The 14,343-nt window shown below is 35.4% G+C and overlaps 3 protein-coding genes across 3 annotated transcripts; all 3 read right to left on the bottom strand.

Annotated features, from left to right (window-relative positions):
- Positions 1–71: 71 nt before the first annotated feature.
- LOC136815070 (nocturnin-like) lies at positions 72–1,275 on the bottom strand. The gene is made up of 2 exons (XM_067071516.1): positions 1,149–1,275; positions 72–1,026 (listed from the first exon to the last, which is right to left on the bottom strand). Exons 1-2 carry the CDS (start codon positions 1,243–1,245, stop codon positions 236–238), a joined length of 888 nt encoding a protein of 295 aa, XP_066927617.1. The 5' UTR covers positions 1,246–1,275; the 3' UTR covers positions 72–235.
- A 136-nt stretch (positions 1,276–1,411) lies between these two features.
- LOC136815050 (mediator of RNA polymerase II transcription subunit 27-like) lies at positions 1,412–2,458 on the bottom strand. Its single transcript, XM_067071493.1, has one exon. The coding sequence runs from the start codon at positions 2,407–2,409 to the stop codon at positions 1,504–1,506; it is 906 nt and encodes a 301-aa protein (XP_066927594.1). The 5' UTR covers positions 2,410–2,458; the 3' UTR covers positions 1,412–1,503.
- Positions 2,459–3,262: 804 nt separating this feature from the next.
- On the bottom strand, positions 3,263–14,110 carry LOC136815062 (LIM/homeobox protein Awh-like). The gene is made up of 2 exons (XM_067071504.1): positions 14,025–14,110; positions 3,263–3,916 (listed from the first exon to the last, which is right to left on the bottom strand). The coding sequence occupies exon 2, from the start codon at positions 3,907–3,909 to the stop codon at positions 3,364–3,366; it is 546 nt and encodes a 181-aa protein (XP_066927605.1). The 5' UTR covers positions 3,910–3,916; positions 14,025–14,110; the 3' UTR covers positions 3,263–3,363.
- Positions 14,111–14,343: the final 233 nt, after the last annotated feature.

The raw sequence follows: 14,343 nt of genomic DNA, 5'->3' as shown, positions 1-14,343 counted from the left end.
ATCACAAAGAACTGAGGGTTTAAATATCTTGTGTCGAAAAAATACTTGAGAGAAGAGAGAACTTTTAATCATCCCCTTTAAAAGATATAATTATAAATTTTACAAATACTAAAAATAATAACTTAAAAGGTGCATAAAAGGCGCATAAAGGGTATGTGAACATCCAAATTGACCGTTAATTGACTGCTTTTTTCTGAAAAAAAGTTTCAAAAAAACAACATGCAATCAAACAAATCTACAAAAACTTAAAATCAGTGCAGAGTGCAATATGGTCAGAGGGATGATCTAGGGATGGGTATCGTGTTTTTGGTACGTCAGTCTCCTCCATTGGTAAAAGAATATCTGAGACATTCAACTTTTCTTTTGTATACCAAATATAGTCAATTGTGTGTTTCTCTTCATAAGTGGGTCTTATCTTCCACGTGGTAAACTCTGGTTCACTACCAAGAACTTCTTCATAGCTACTTTTGAATCCAATTGAAGAATCAGTGATTTCTTTATGAAACATCTCAGTCGTTTCTCCATTGAAATCGCCAGCCCAAACCATTGGTGTATCATTATATTTTAATAAAACCTTCTCATATATTTTAAGCGCACTCTTTGTTTGAGCCCATCTTCTTTCATGGAACGGTCGTTTAGCTTTTTGATGAACATTACCCACAATGACTTGCTTTCCCGACGTTTTCTCTTTCAAGAGTTTCACAAGAAGGCCTTGGTTCCCAACTTTCCCATCCTCTTCATGCAGATAATCATTGAATGTCTCCAACAAATCAAATTTTGATGTCTTGTAGAAAAAAGCTACCCCATGATGCACCGCTGTTTCTTTACGCACCATAAAATCACCGACATATCCAACACTGGATAATTTGTTTTCCATTAGTGTAAAATGATCTACTTCTTGTAAACAAATCACATCCGGGTCATACAGCTCTATGTATCGTAAAATGAGATTCAAGCGATAAATCCAATCCAAGCAATGTGGTGGAACAACGCAAAAATTCTCGGTCGGTGATGAATATGAATAACCTATGGAGTAAAAAGGTTATTCAATTATCCAAGTTCGGTAGCACTTGATAAATGTCGAAAATTAAATCTTTTTAGAAAAAGAATTCTACCCTCAAGGATTCTGCCTTAAGTACTCCACTCACCTTCAGCCAAAATATTCCAATGCATTACTCTGAAATCTCTGTCATTCTTCCCAAAATAAAATTTCCTTTCTACTAGTGGTTGTTGTTGTTTTTCCATTTCTCTGTTTATATTTTTTATGACCTTTGAAACAAACAAATGATAAATTTTAATGAAAGATTATGTTATGATTTTAAAAATAAAATGATATTTCAAAATTATTGAAACTAAGACCTTGAGGTAGTAATTCAGCTACTAAAGCAAACATAGAAAAAATGCAAAATGATAATGTGAATTTTCTCTCATTTCATTAAAAAACATGCACTAAAAACAAAGTTATAAAAGTTCCTATGATATATAAAGGTATTAAAAATCAAATCATCTGCAAGATAAATGGTAGAATTGGTCACCATCCATGCTTTTCCATACTGGTGGGAGCATAGGTGAAGAGACAGAGTCAGTATTTAGATGCTTTCCACATATGCTACACTTCTTACTGAAAATATCTCTGTAAGCGTTAATGTACGATAACAGTTTATATAGCAAGTCTTTTGGTTGCAGGTGTACCAACTCTATGACTTTGCACGAGAAAACGTCTGAAATCTTCTGAAAAACATAGTGTTGTGAAACTTCCCAAGGTTTTAAAGTGTGAATTTCAAGCATGCTTTTAGCTAACACATGACTGACAACCAACCCAGAAAAAGTAATATTGACCACAAAAGCCTTTCCAATAGTGATAACAAGACAACATTCAGGGACAACAAAACTATCATTGAACAACAAATGAGGAAATTCTGGTTTAATCTCCCCAATCATCCCTTTCAAAGTTTGGGAAACAAAGCTAGGGCTTGGTTGTAATAATGATTTGGTTCCTTTTGATTCAAAATATTCTAAAGCTTTATTGGCATCATCATCCACATTTGAAAGCCATCGGTAACAATCAAGCAGTTGTTTGTAAAAACCACTTTGTTCCAAGTTTGGATCTAAACTGACATACCCAACATTTCCCAGAGGGATCGGATGGATGTTGTTCAACCGCAAATTAAAGTAAGTTTTCCCAAGCTTCTCCAATTCAACTCTAATGGCACGAACTTTTGTTATGGTCGATTTAATAACTAGTGTTTCTTTTTCTGTTTCATCATTCTTTCGAATCACAATTGCATCAATGAAGGAATTCACAAGTTGTTGAATGTCTTTGACTTTATGAACTGTTGCTGAAAGATCTCTAGATAGATCCTCGATATTTATATCTAGAGGAGGAGTTGTTGGTTGGTTTATTGACATTCTAAAAGAAAATGATAGAGAAATAATAAAGGTTTATTGAGAATAGAAAAGTAAAACTAAAGAAGCTAGAATTAATTTGTAGATCATAAAGGAAAGCATTGTAATATTTGAAATATTTTGAGCGACTGACAAGGATTCTTAACACATTCTGCAAACTAACAAGTTGGCATTATGACAAATCGTGTTTTTTGTTAGCGAGACATATACAAAAAGCATAAAAAGTAAAGAGCTTCATATTAATATCAATATTGTACATAATATGATAAGTACTGTATATAAACAAGAACCAAAAATAACTATATATAAACCAACTAAATCAAGACGATGAAAAAAATGGTATTTGTATACCTTCCTAAGATCCTTAAAATATGATATTGTTGGTTCCATGAGCAATTGTTTGTTTTTTTAAGAGCAATTTAATCAAGCTTAAATATCAGGCTAAATTTTCATCAATTTAAATTACTTAACAATCAGACACTAAATTTTCAAAAACAGCGTTAACAGCATCTCGTTAACAGCATCTGGTTTCAAGCACTTGAATTGAGGATATGAGTATAATATGTTAATAGCAGCTGAGGGTCGGCCAGTTCTTGTTCTTTGATGAAAAGAAGTATGAGAATTATCAAAGTTAAAAAAAAAAATCCATTATAATATTAATCAAAAAATATTTGCTAAATTATAAAAAAAATAAAAATATAAAATAAAAACGTAAAAAGATTAATACTATGAATTAAAAAATGTAGCAAATTGAGGACAATCTTATCTAGTTAAACAAAACAAACACCACTGATAGTGATATATAAAATCATTCAAAATATTACAATAAATCATAAAAATAGCTCAAAGAAATGGCTCCTACAATTGATCACAATTTACAAAATGATTAGTTAGAAATAATAAACCTATCTACAATGTAATCACGGAAAAAGAACTTTTCTCAAATATTGGAAAAATCTAATTATCCATTCCGTGGATTTTAGCTTGTTGTTGTTGTTTCTTCTGACGTGCCCTTGAGTTTTGAAACCAAACTTGAGTAACTCGCTTTGGCAAGCAAACATCAGAAGCAATTCTCTCCAACTCTGCAGAATCTGGGTTTGCATCAATCTCAAAATTAGCTTGTAAGACTTGCACTTGCTCTTCGCTGAATGATGTGCGCATTCTTTTGTTCCTGGGTTTATTCCAACTATCCACATCTGGTGTAGGCATGATCTCTGGTCGAGGGGTCGGAGGAACATGAAGGACATGATTTTCAGATAGAGAAGCTGGGAGCTCCAGCTGTTCCACATAATGTAACTTACAGAGGATTTTGTCATCTAACAAAGCAAACTCTTCTCCAGTGGAAAGTTGTCTTTTACAGACATCACAAGAAAAACAAGCTAAATGATAAACATTTTGTTTTGCTTGTCTTATCCAATCTGTAGATTGTATTGAGCGATAACAAGAACAACATTTTATATCCAGCGGTTCACTTGGTGTAGGTGATTCTTCAGTATTATGCATTTTGATTCTAAAAGAAATTAAATTCCAATTTTACCAGGCTGCATCGTTTGAGGCGTGCGATAGCACGCGCACACCTCCACACACACCTAAAATCTTTGAGGAGAGTGATTAATCACACGCCATAAATTTGGATTTTACTACTTAAAGTTATGCATAGCACTCCTTATCACACGCCTAAAGTACTTTTTAGGAGTGCGATTGACCACACGCCTGAAATTTTCAAATGACATAGCCTGTTTTACCATCTGAGTACTGCAACAACATTATTGTTATTCTAAGAATAACACATAAATAACAGAATATTCTAAGTAGATATTTTGAAAATATTCCAATTTTAATTCTTCCAGTAAGTGATAAATTAATCACAATCTTTTATTAATTATCAAGTATTTAAGGAAGTGTTTCAAGAAAGGACTCCGTACAAAATGTGAAAAATTTACATTTTAGTATTTGTGACATCAGCTAAATGAACCTGAAATGACTAAACTTTTGGTTGCAATCAAATATGTTTTATGTGCTACTAATTTCACTGCCTGTTGACGATTTGACAATAGATTAATATAGGCTGGAAATATTTTCAAATAACTATAATACCATCACACAATTATACTGTAATTACAGTAAGAGACACAGAATTAAGATTCAAGCAGAAAATAGGTTAGGCAATTTTTGTTTGTAAATTAATATTTATCTTTTAAACACACATGTGAAATATTTTTTCATAGATCCTTTTAATAATAAAAGAGAAGATTTTTCTGGCACTATTTTGACAATGGACACCTGATCATCTTTGCCCGACCAGAACCTTATCATGCATGGGAAAGATAAACAAAAATAAACTACTGCAAAATTGTTGTATACTGCAACCGGGGGAGTTCCATGCTGACTGTTATTGAAAATTTCCAAAAATCTGACCCAAATATGGCTAGAAATGCTGTACAGGCCATTTTTGGGCCAATTTTAAAAAGTATTAAATAAAGGCAAGAACGATTTGCTGCCATTGACCTGAGAGGTCCAATCTCAAAATTAGTGTTAAGAAGAGAACTGAGATTTTTTTCACTTTCCTATGTAAATTAAAATTCTGAGATTTGCCTTTTTCCTTTAGTGGGGAAGGATCTTTGATGAGCCTGTTTGTTTTTGTCATCGTTTCCAATCTGGATAGGATCTCTTCCAGACGAAGACGTCTGGTATTTTCACATCAGTTTTTAATCCATCTGATCTCTGTCTGGTCGTCCATCAAAATAGCAGGATGACCAGATAACCATTTGATGACAGAATACTTATTCTTGTACCTTTTATTTACCTAATATTCAAGCTTTTAAATTTCAGAAAAATAAAATACATAGCTCTGAAATTTCAGCTTGGTCTCCCTAGAGAATGAACTTGCAAACCTATGCTTCCAAAACTTTCCCAGCCAACCCGAGGCAGTCAAACAAAAATTAGTAAAAAGTAGCCTTGCAGGATTTAAACCATTTAAACACCATTAAAACATCAAAAAATTACATTAAAGTCCATAAATTGGGGAGAATTTGCAATCTAAAACGTAAAAGCTGTCAATATCAAACACAAAAATATCTGGAGGGGAAGTCTTTCCCAAGAAGGCCCTTGATTATTCAACACCCTTCCCAGACCAATAAGAGATTGAAAAACTGCCCCAAAGAAGTATTCAAAAAACACTTAGACACCTTCCTCACAACTGTTCCGGATGAACCTCTGCTTGCCCACTATTTTAACCTTAGGCAAGCTGACTCCAACAGCCTCCAGGAAATGTTGAAGCATCGGACTCAACGAGTTGGATGAGCTGTTCAAGCAGAAGCTAAATAGAGGTACAAAGAGGTAGGTATAAACAAGTTTGCATTATATCACCATGACCAACCCGACCAATTAGGCAAAATTGGGACGTGTCGCTGGTCAGGGTCCCTTTTCTACGCTCTGAAGATATCTGGCAGGGTCCCAAATTCACTAATTTTCAAGATGAGTACCTGACAGGGTCAACTTTTGTTAATTTTTGACAATTTTTAGGGTAAGAATTTGAAAATTCTAAAATAAAACATCAAATTTGGTCAACTACCTAGCAGTGTAGACCTAACTCTTCACACAAAAATTACGGGAAGCGCATGTTTGGACTTTGTACCCTATGCTGCGCTCAAGCACTTAAGCCAAAGTCCCGCAAAGGCAGGACAAAAATCAGTTTTTTGAAGTTTGCAAAAAAACAACACATAGAAGATCTTTCAAATTCAGTATGTGAATAGAGCAGTAAAAAATACAACTTTTCTATTTTTCCTTTTTTTTGCAAAAGTTCTAGGAATGAAAATAAGGGATAATGATAATTGAATACTATCCATTGATGACCCGTGGCACTATCGTAAAGCTAGAATTGCTTCGCATACTCTTCGCTTGAGAAAATGATTGACAGATTGAAGTTTTTCACCCACGCAGGAGTTCGCGGAGAGTTCTCGGGTCAATCCTCGGACCGCGCTAAAAATGGTAGACTGAGCTGTGATAGATCATTTCGATGGAAGTTGTTGGAATGTTTACAAGGCTCTTGACAGAAAATCGTTTGTTTTATTGTCAATGATGACAGTGTGGTTATTAATTTTGTTAGATCTGTCAAATTGATGTTAGTAAGTGCACTTTATAGTTTTGATTCCCATTGAAGAATCATATTCTGGTTTTCATGTTATTAGCAGTGTAGCTGGAACCTCGATATTCTAGGATTAGAAAAAGCTATACCTGTTATCTTTTTTCTTTAAAGAATCAACAAGCCATCAACATCGATAAATTACACACATTCCCTCAGAAACTTTTAAAATTATCTGCCATTATGACTTTCTTGAAGCCGTTCCGAAATTAACCAATCGGATTAGGTATTGGAATTCCTATGGGAGTTCTTTTCCGAGATTTGTAAAATAGCTAAGTCGGCAAAAAAACTTTTCCCGGGGGTTTGAGGAATAAACAGAACTCTTATCATTCGTTTTTTATTCAACCGTATATTTAAATTTGCGCTCAAAAATACTTTAATAAACAAGTTAATAATATTCAAATATACTATTTGTATCTCTCAGAAAATAAATACTTACAAAACGACATAGTTTATCATTTGGACTACCCCGTGTTTGGACCATTCTATCGTGGGCGCAAAATAGGGCGGAAACTAAGTAGCACCCTCAGTGCAAGATTGCCGCCTCATCTTTATTTGCCCGCACGAAAACGAGCTAATCATTTTTTTCTCGCGCGCTCAAGGAGAAAAGGAAAGTGATCGATATTCTTTGAAGAAAAAACGTCAGAAACAAACCCAAAGACCAAAAGATGTATTTTGTTGTTGAGAATCGATCCTGTGAAGATGAAAAAATTTCTGCTATGCGTTTTTTTCGGAACGCTGAAAAACTCTAATAAATCTTCCTTAAGGTAAAGAGGTTGCGAGATTTGGGCTAGCGAGGCAAAAATCGCTAAAAAACTGGTAAAATCGTAATCCTCAAAATCGAAGTTCCAGCCTCACTGATTAGATGTTGTTTTAGAGCTTTAGGTCTACACTGCCTAGTTCTGTTATTAAGGGGATTTTTAGGTTTTGCTTTCAACCTCCATAACCCAGAGGGTACTAATCGATAAATTCGATTATCGAAGTAATCGATAGTGCTCGAAGTAATCGAACAACCACTTGTCGATTAACAATCGAATGTCGAGTATCAAAATTTCCAAAAAATTGTGAGTATTCGATCACTTTCTTAACAACCCTTTGAAGACTTGATACCGTGAGATTGGGTAACTTGCATCAGTGGAGGCTAACATGCATAGCCCTCAAATGAAAGACCTGGCTGGTCATTAAAATACAACTACGCAGCTCCTCTCGCAGCTCTAGTCCACCATTTTTGTTTTGACTTAACTTTGTATTTTAATGACCAGCTAGGTCTTTCATTTGAGGGCTATGCATGTTAGCCTCCACTGATGCAAGTTACCCAATCTCACGGTAACCGTTTGAGTACTTTGATTGTTATTGATTACTTTAAATAACTTTGACAACTTCGATAACCAATTGATTACTTCGATAACCAATTTCTATGATATATCTTTAAGAAAAACCAAAAAAATTGACCTAAAACCAAAGCACAAAAGAAGCCCCACCATAAAGATTGACCCCCTTATTTCCCAGCCATTTCCCCGCTATTTTGTGCTGGAGTGCAAGGCTGAAAGCCACATGAACATGGTTCATCCTATACCAGTCTGGAAAGGAGGGAAATGTTACTACGGAGCTGCGCCAACTTAACTGGAAAAAGTTGAAGGCAGCAGATCTCAAACAGTTAGTCACACTAGCGTCCCGCCAAAATGCGTAACAAAGATTAATGCTGCGAAAGCGCTATATCGTTTACTTGACTCTCAAGCAAAAAAATGCAGCGCAAAACTTCTAAAAGGGATTCATGAAAAAATAACCCGGCGCTTTTTAATGAAATTAACATTTTCAAAAACTTTGAGAAATTGCCTAAACAGTGCGTCTCAAACCGCGATATTTCGAGAGCACGGAAGCGCGTCAAAACACCAGCTTTTTTAGAGTTTTGTCTCGTTTACCCAAACGCTGCAATCCTGCGTAGGCTTTGGGCTCAAGACTAGAACCCCCAATACGAGACATTGGCCTGACCGAAAAAAAATCATCATCATCAATTTTGTTAATTGTCAGAGTCGTTTACTCACTGGAAATACGCAACTTTCTGAAGTTTCGTTTTTTTTCGGTTGTGCTTCATTTTAAAAATAACGAAGATGAAAAGTTACCATCAATCCCGCGAGTAAAAGAAAGTACTCCGACTAGTCTACGAAAAGTGCGCTCGCGCGGCGAATAGAATATCTCGCAAATTAATATATGCATAAAACTGACGAAATCCTTTCTTTTTTATGCTTAGGTGACGTCACCATCGATCCTGACTCAACAATGGAGAACCAAATTTGGCAATGTATAATTATTACGAGCGGCCGAGAAAGTTTGTGTGACGCAAAAATTGCGCGATAAACGAAGCCCTAGAAGAACGCCCACTGAAATTGAAACCAGGAATTTATTGAATATTTCATTAATGAAGTATCAACTTTTTGTTTTTTGTAATTATTATAAATTCATAATTTTTAAATACTATTTTTGAATGTCAAAGGACAATTAAAGTGAATTTAAGCTGATTGGGTGGATATTGGGCGGACGGCGTTTTGCAGGTGCCGAGATTGGAAATTAAATGAGAGTAAAAGACGGGGGCGTCTTAGTATGTAATATTAATTCATTATTCTTTTATTTTTTATTTCGCGAATGAAAAATGAATTTTTGATTTTTGAATTAAGGAAATATAGTAGTAATATATTGTATTTGATTGTCAATGCCAAAAAATACTTACGAATAATCTGCTGTGTTGCTTCGCTATTTACCCCCGGATTGTTTTAGTAGGCACTTCGGTCACGTAAATAAAAACACGTGTATATGTTGAAGCCGACTGTGGACTGACCGCAATTGCAATTACATAAATTATTGTGGAGGGAACGCTTGAGACGAATTGAATTGAATTGAATTGAATATATTTTCGCTGCAACACAGCAGGATAACCCCTTACAAAAAAAAAAATAGATTTCTCTAATACAATGGGGAACCTAGAAGAAACTGAAAAATTATTACAGAACTAAAGAACAAAATGAATAAACGATTGTCATAATATTAATAGTGACACAAAATAATGAATATAAGAAATATTTTTACTTTTATTTTATGAAAATTTCTTTGAGTAGTTTTATCTATAAAGTTCTTCCTGTTACACGACCCACCACCTCCCACCCTGGGAAAACACACTAAGCTCATGCACACACAATTACGCACACACACACACACACACACACACACACAAAGATTATTCGTTTTCAGCTTTGTATTTGTCTAAATAGAATTTTGTAGCTAAAGATTTTAGTTCATCAGTATCAAGGTTGTGAAAATCAGTGTCAGGATGATTTATTAGTAACTCATTCCATTGTTTTGACGAAAGACGAGAGAAAGAGTTAAGTCCAAAATTTGTGGTTTTGACCGTTGAAAGTTTTAGTAGTTTAATAGCTTTGCCCCTGGTGCCAGTTTTGTGATCAATTTCATCAAAATTAAGTGTTGATAGGACATCAGATGGAAGATTACCCTGGAGGTATTTTTGAATAAATAAGATATTCATTACTTTCACCTGATCAAAGATTTTGAGTAATTTAAGTTCAGCAAACAGGGGAGTGGCAGAAGTTCTTGGTTCACTAAAGGTCATGAGTCTTAGTGCAGTGTTTTGAAGAGTAAGAATTCTATGTGTGACAGTATTGTCACACAGTCCCCAGAGTTGACTAGCATAGCGAACATGAGAAGCAAAAATTGCATGATAAATGTTTAGAAGGATGTGAATTGGAACATAGTGACGAAGTTTGGATATTGCCCCATTTGCCCTTCTCAATGTAGCAGCAACGAAAGAAGTATGAACCTTCCAGTTTAGATGATTGTCAAGGTGAACACCCAAATACTTCACACTCTTACTTGGTGATAGAATTTTCCCGCAAAGCTTAATTCTTGGAATACAGTCCATCTGTCTCCAAGGGGAACGAAAAATAACAAACTCAGTTTTGCTAGCATTCAAAGAAATTTTGTTGGCATTAAGCCAGCTGACTAAAACTCTGAGATCAGCATTAACCCTCCCACAAAGACTCCATACAGTTTTTGAAAAATTTAGTAAATGAGTATCATCAGCAAAATGATATGTTTCAGAGGTTCTTATACAGCGGTGAAGATCGTTTATATACAACAAGAACAGCAGAGGACCCAAGACTGAACCCTGAGGAACTCCATGATTAATAGATTTTAAAAGGGAATTTGAGCCTGAAAGAGAAACATACTGGGAGCGGTTAGTGAGGTAAGATCGGAACCAGTCATTAACAATGCCTCTGACTCCGTAGTGATCGAGTTTTTCAAGTAAGATTTCGTGATCAACTGTGTCGAAAGCCTTTTGTAGATCGACAAATACACCACAGGCAAACCCACCATTGTCAAGATAGTTTCGGATACGTTCGACAATATTAATGAGTGTATGCTCAGTAGAGTGAGCCTTACGAAAACCAAATTGTCGAGAGTAGATTTGATTATGGTTTTCAAGAAAATCAGAAAGACGTGAGTACATCACTTTCTCAAAAATTTTTTCAATGTTAGATAAAAGTGAAATTGGCCTATAATTAGAGACTTCAAGGGGAGAACCTTTGTGTTTGAAGACAGGCACAACTTTGGATATTTTGAGAGTAGAGGGAAAAATACCACTGAGAAAGGAGTAGTTTATCAGCGCCGATATTGGCACAGAAATATCAAGTCTTAAAAGTTTAAGGATTTTTATAGGAATACTATGAGGACCACTTGCTTTATTTATTGAGAAAGAGCCAATCACCTTCGCAATTTCTTGATTAGTGGTTGGTGCTAAGAGGATGGAATGCAGATTTGGATCTTTCATGAAACTGCTGAAGTGATTGTAAGAAGGCGGCATTTTTTCACGAATAGAATCAGCTATAGTAGTGAAAAAATCATTGAAGGAATTGGCTACTTTCTCAGGATCTGATGTCAAAGAGTCACCTGTGATGATTGAAATGGGTGATTCTGAGTTAGCCCTTGTTGAGATTATATCGCGAACACCAGACCAGACTTTTCTAGAGTTTTTAGAATGGAAATCAAAATATCTGATGTAGTGGTTTTTTTTACTACGTCTAGTCAAAGTGACTATCATATTTCGATACCTACGATATAATTCATAGAGTCGATCTTTGGACTCCTTAGTTTTAGCCTTAGCGTGTTTTGTTTGGTAGTGGTCACGTTTTTTGATTGACTTCAAAATTCCTGGCGTTATCCATGGTTTTGTTTTTGATCTAACTTGACGTTTGGTAAGTTTGACTGTGGGTAGATGTCTCTCTACAAGTACTTTCATTCTGTCATTAAAAATATTGAAACAGGAGTCTGGATTATGACCAAATCTCAAAAAAAGGGTGTCCCAATCAACTTCAAGAAAATCCAGAATAAATTCTTCTCGGTTGAAACGAGACCAGTCTTGCTGAAAAAAAGTATTATCTTCACCGGGAAACTTACCTTCAAATGATGGAAAGAGACAAAACTGGGGGAGATGATCTGATATGGAAAAGCATATGTTGCCAGATACAGTTCCATTATCAGATGGGCTAGAAATAATATTATCAATGAGAGTCCTTGAGTCCTCAGTTATTCTTGTTGGTAAAAAGATCTGTGGAAGTATAAGATTAGAATCGAGGATATCCATGAAGGACATTATTTCTGAATCATCCTCGCATTTTAAAAGATTAAGATTGAAGTCTCCAAGAAGGAGGAGTTGCTTTTTCTCAGAAGAAATTTTACTAAGCAGAGGTTTTAGAAAATCTTGATTGAAGCCAACCATTTTTGGATGGCGATATATAGTACCAACAATGATATTGGTACTGTTTGGTAGGATAATTTCAGCAAAGCATGATTCAAGACTACATGAAGAATAGCAAACTTGGTCTAGGTCTGTCCTAGGTTTGTAAGAGAAAGAGTGTGAAATATATAAGGCTACTCCACCTTTAGAAGATTCAGTTGGTGTAAAAAACTTTTCGTAACCTGGTATAGCAAAGTCCTCTTTTTTTTCGAGGGGACTTTCTGTTTCGGTGTCAACAAGGCTTTTGGTTTCTGAAATCCCTATGACACTAAATTTAGAATTGAGGAGGGCAAGCAAATCTTCAAGGTCGTCAAAATGTTTTGAAAGTGAAGCAATGTTCAGGTGAAAGGCAGAAAATTTAGATGGAGTGTTGGCTGCAAGCGATTTGAATTCATCGCAGTCAACATAACTACAGCTATGAGCTTGAAACTGAAATTCAAGCTCATCATCAATTTCGTCACTAAGGCTAGTGACGACCTTGTTGAGATCAGATATTAAGGATCGAAGTTTATCACTCATGTCACCAGGAACATCACCATTAGAATTATTAATGTTTAATTCAACAGGAAAAGGAAGGGAGTAATTGATGCAATTCGGACAAAACCAGGTCCCAGAAAGGGAAAGGACTTCAAATTGTTTTAACGTGAGACCAGAGCATTTTCTTTGGTGGATCCAATGGTCACAAATATCACATTGGATTGAGTTACATTTTTCACTGACATTCTTACTACAAACTGAGCAAGGGAATATTTCAGGCATAGATTCTAAAAAACAGACACACTCGGGACACACAGCACAGGTCAGGCAGAGAATAAAAGGGATGGAAGAAACTTATACAAACAAAACTGACACAAATAGGTATAAAATAAAATAATCTAGATTTTTAAAGAAGAAAAAAGAACAAACCTCTGACAGGAAAGCAAAAAACCACGGAATTTGAAAAAGCACCACTGTCTTTGAATGAGAAAAACACACGAGTGTACAGACCATAGCTAGCACACCATCTTGAAAAATCGTATTGGACAAAAGTGCTTAGCTGTTGTTTGGGAAATCAAAAAGACAACTTTTGTGAGAATGTTGAGTTTTGTTTATATGGCTGTTTGTGACGCACTGCTAAAGCTTGAGCCATAGATGAAAAAATTTGAGCCAAGCCAACCTTGAAAAGTAATTTGAAGATCAACTTCCCAAGAAAAAGATCTACGGGGGAGGCGGAACCCACCTAGATCCGCGCACTGGATCCTATAAAAGGAAGTTCATTTTACTGTGGCCTATCTTTAAGTGAAGGTGGTTGAACAAGTCCAGGAGCAGGAGCTCAACTACTTTTTGCCTTTTGATAATCTGATGGTGGAAAAAGTAGTCAAATCAATCAAATCAAAAAAGCGAAGATAGTATACGGCAGACTTTCTGACTATATGCACCCAAAATGTTTTAGGCATATTGATGTAACTGCCACATGTAAGTCCAGAGTGTTGTATGATATTTTGGCGCTCTGCTCTGTGACTATCCCTACTCATTTTTAATCTATACTATTCGATATATGCAAACAATACAAATTCAAACAACAGTGAAAAACAAAATAAAGGTGGAGGAACAGACACTTTTTTGCAATATTAACATAAAAAATTAGGTTGAGTAGAATGCCCTGGAATGAATTATTATAAATACTACCTGTTATAATTAGTTTTGTGGTTTGCTTCGTTTAGAGAAGATTCCAAGAAGTTTGTTTGAAATCAAAACTGGAAATGAAGTTTTGTCTTACAGTCGGGCTTTACTGTAGTAAACTAAAAGCACGCAGTATACTATTGTCTGTAGAGCTAATTTACCCGCAATTGTAGTTGGTGAGCTCTTAAACTATACTATGATATACGGCAATGCCCTAATACACTACAGTTAAACGCGACTGAACTCATTTCAGTCTCTGTCCTTGCACTATCCAACCTCTAAGGGTTGAAAACAAATTTGCAGTAGTGGTATCTAAAAAGGTTGG

The sequence above is a fragment of the Clytia hemisphaerica genome, unplaced genomic scaffold (assembly GCF_902728285.1).
Source record: "Clytia hemisphaerica strain Z4C2 unplaced genomic scaffold, Clytia hemisphaerica genome assembly, whole genome shotgun sequence".
In the NCBI taxonomy this organism is placed as follows: Eukaryota; Metazoa; Cnidaria; class Hydrozoa; order Leptothecata; family Clytiidae; genus Clytia; species Clytia hemisphaerica.
The sequence above is the reverse complement of the archived record's forward strand: the minus strand, read 5'-3'. Positions and strand labels throughout refer to the sequence as shown.

Bases quoted from the DNA above. Each gene is read 5' to 3' on its own strand.
- LOC136815062 (XM_067071504.1), bottom strand. From the start codon at position 3,909: ATGCATAATACTGAAGAATCACCTACACCAAGTGAACCGCTGGATATA.
- LOC136815050 (XM_067071493.1), bottom strand. From the start codon at position 2,409: ATGTCAATAAACCAACCAACAACTCCTCCTCTAGATATAAATATCGAG.
- LOC136815070 (XM_067071516.1), bottom strand. From the start codon at position 1,245: ATGGAAAAACAACAACAACCACTAGTAGAAAGGAAATTTTATTTTGGG. The intron at 1,027-1,148 runs GTGAGTGGAGTA...TTTACTCCATAG, and splicing joins TTGGAATATTTTGGCTGAAG to GTTATTCATATTCATCACCG.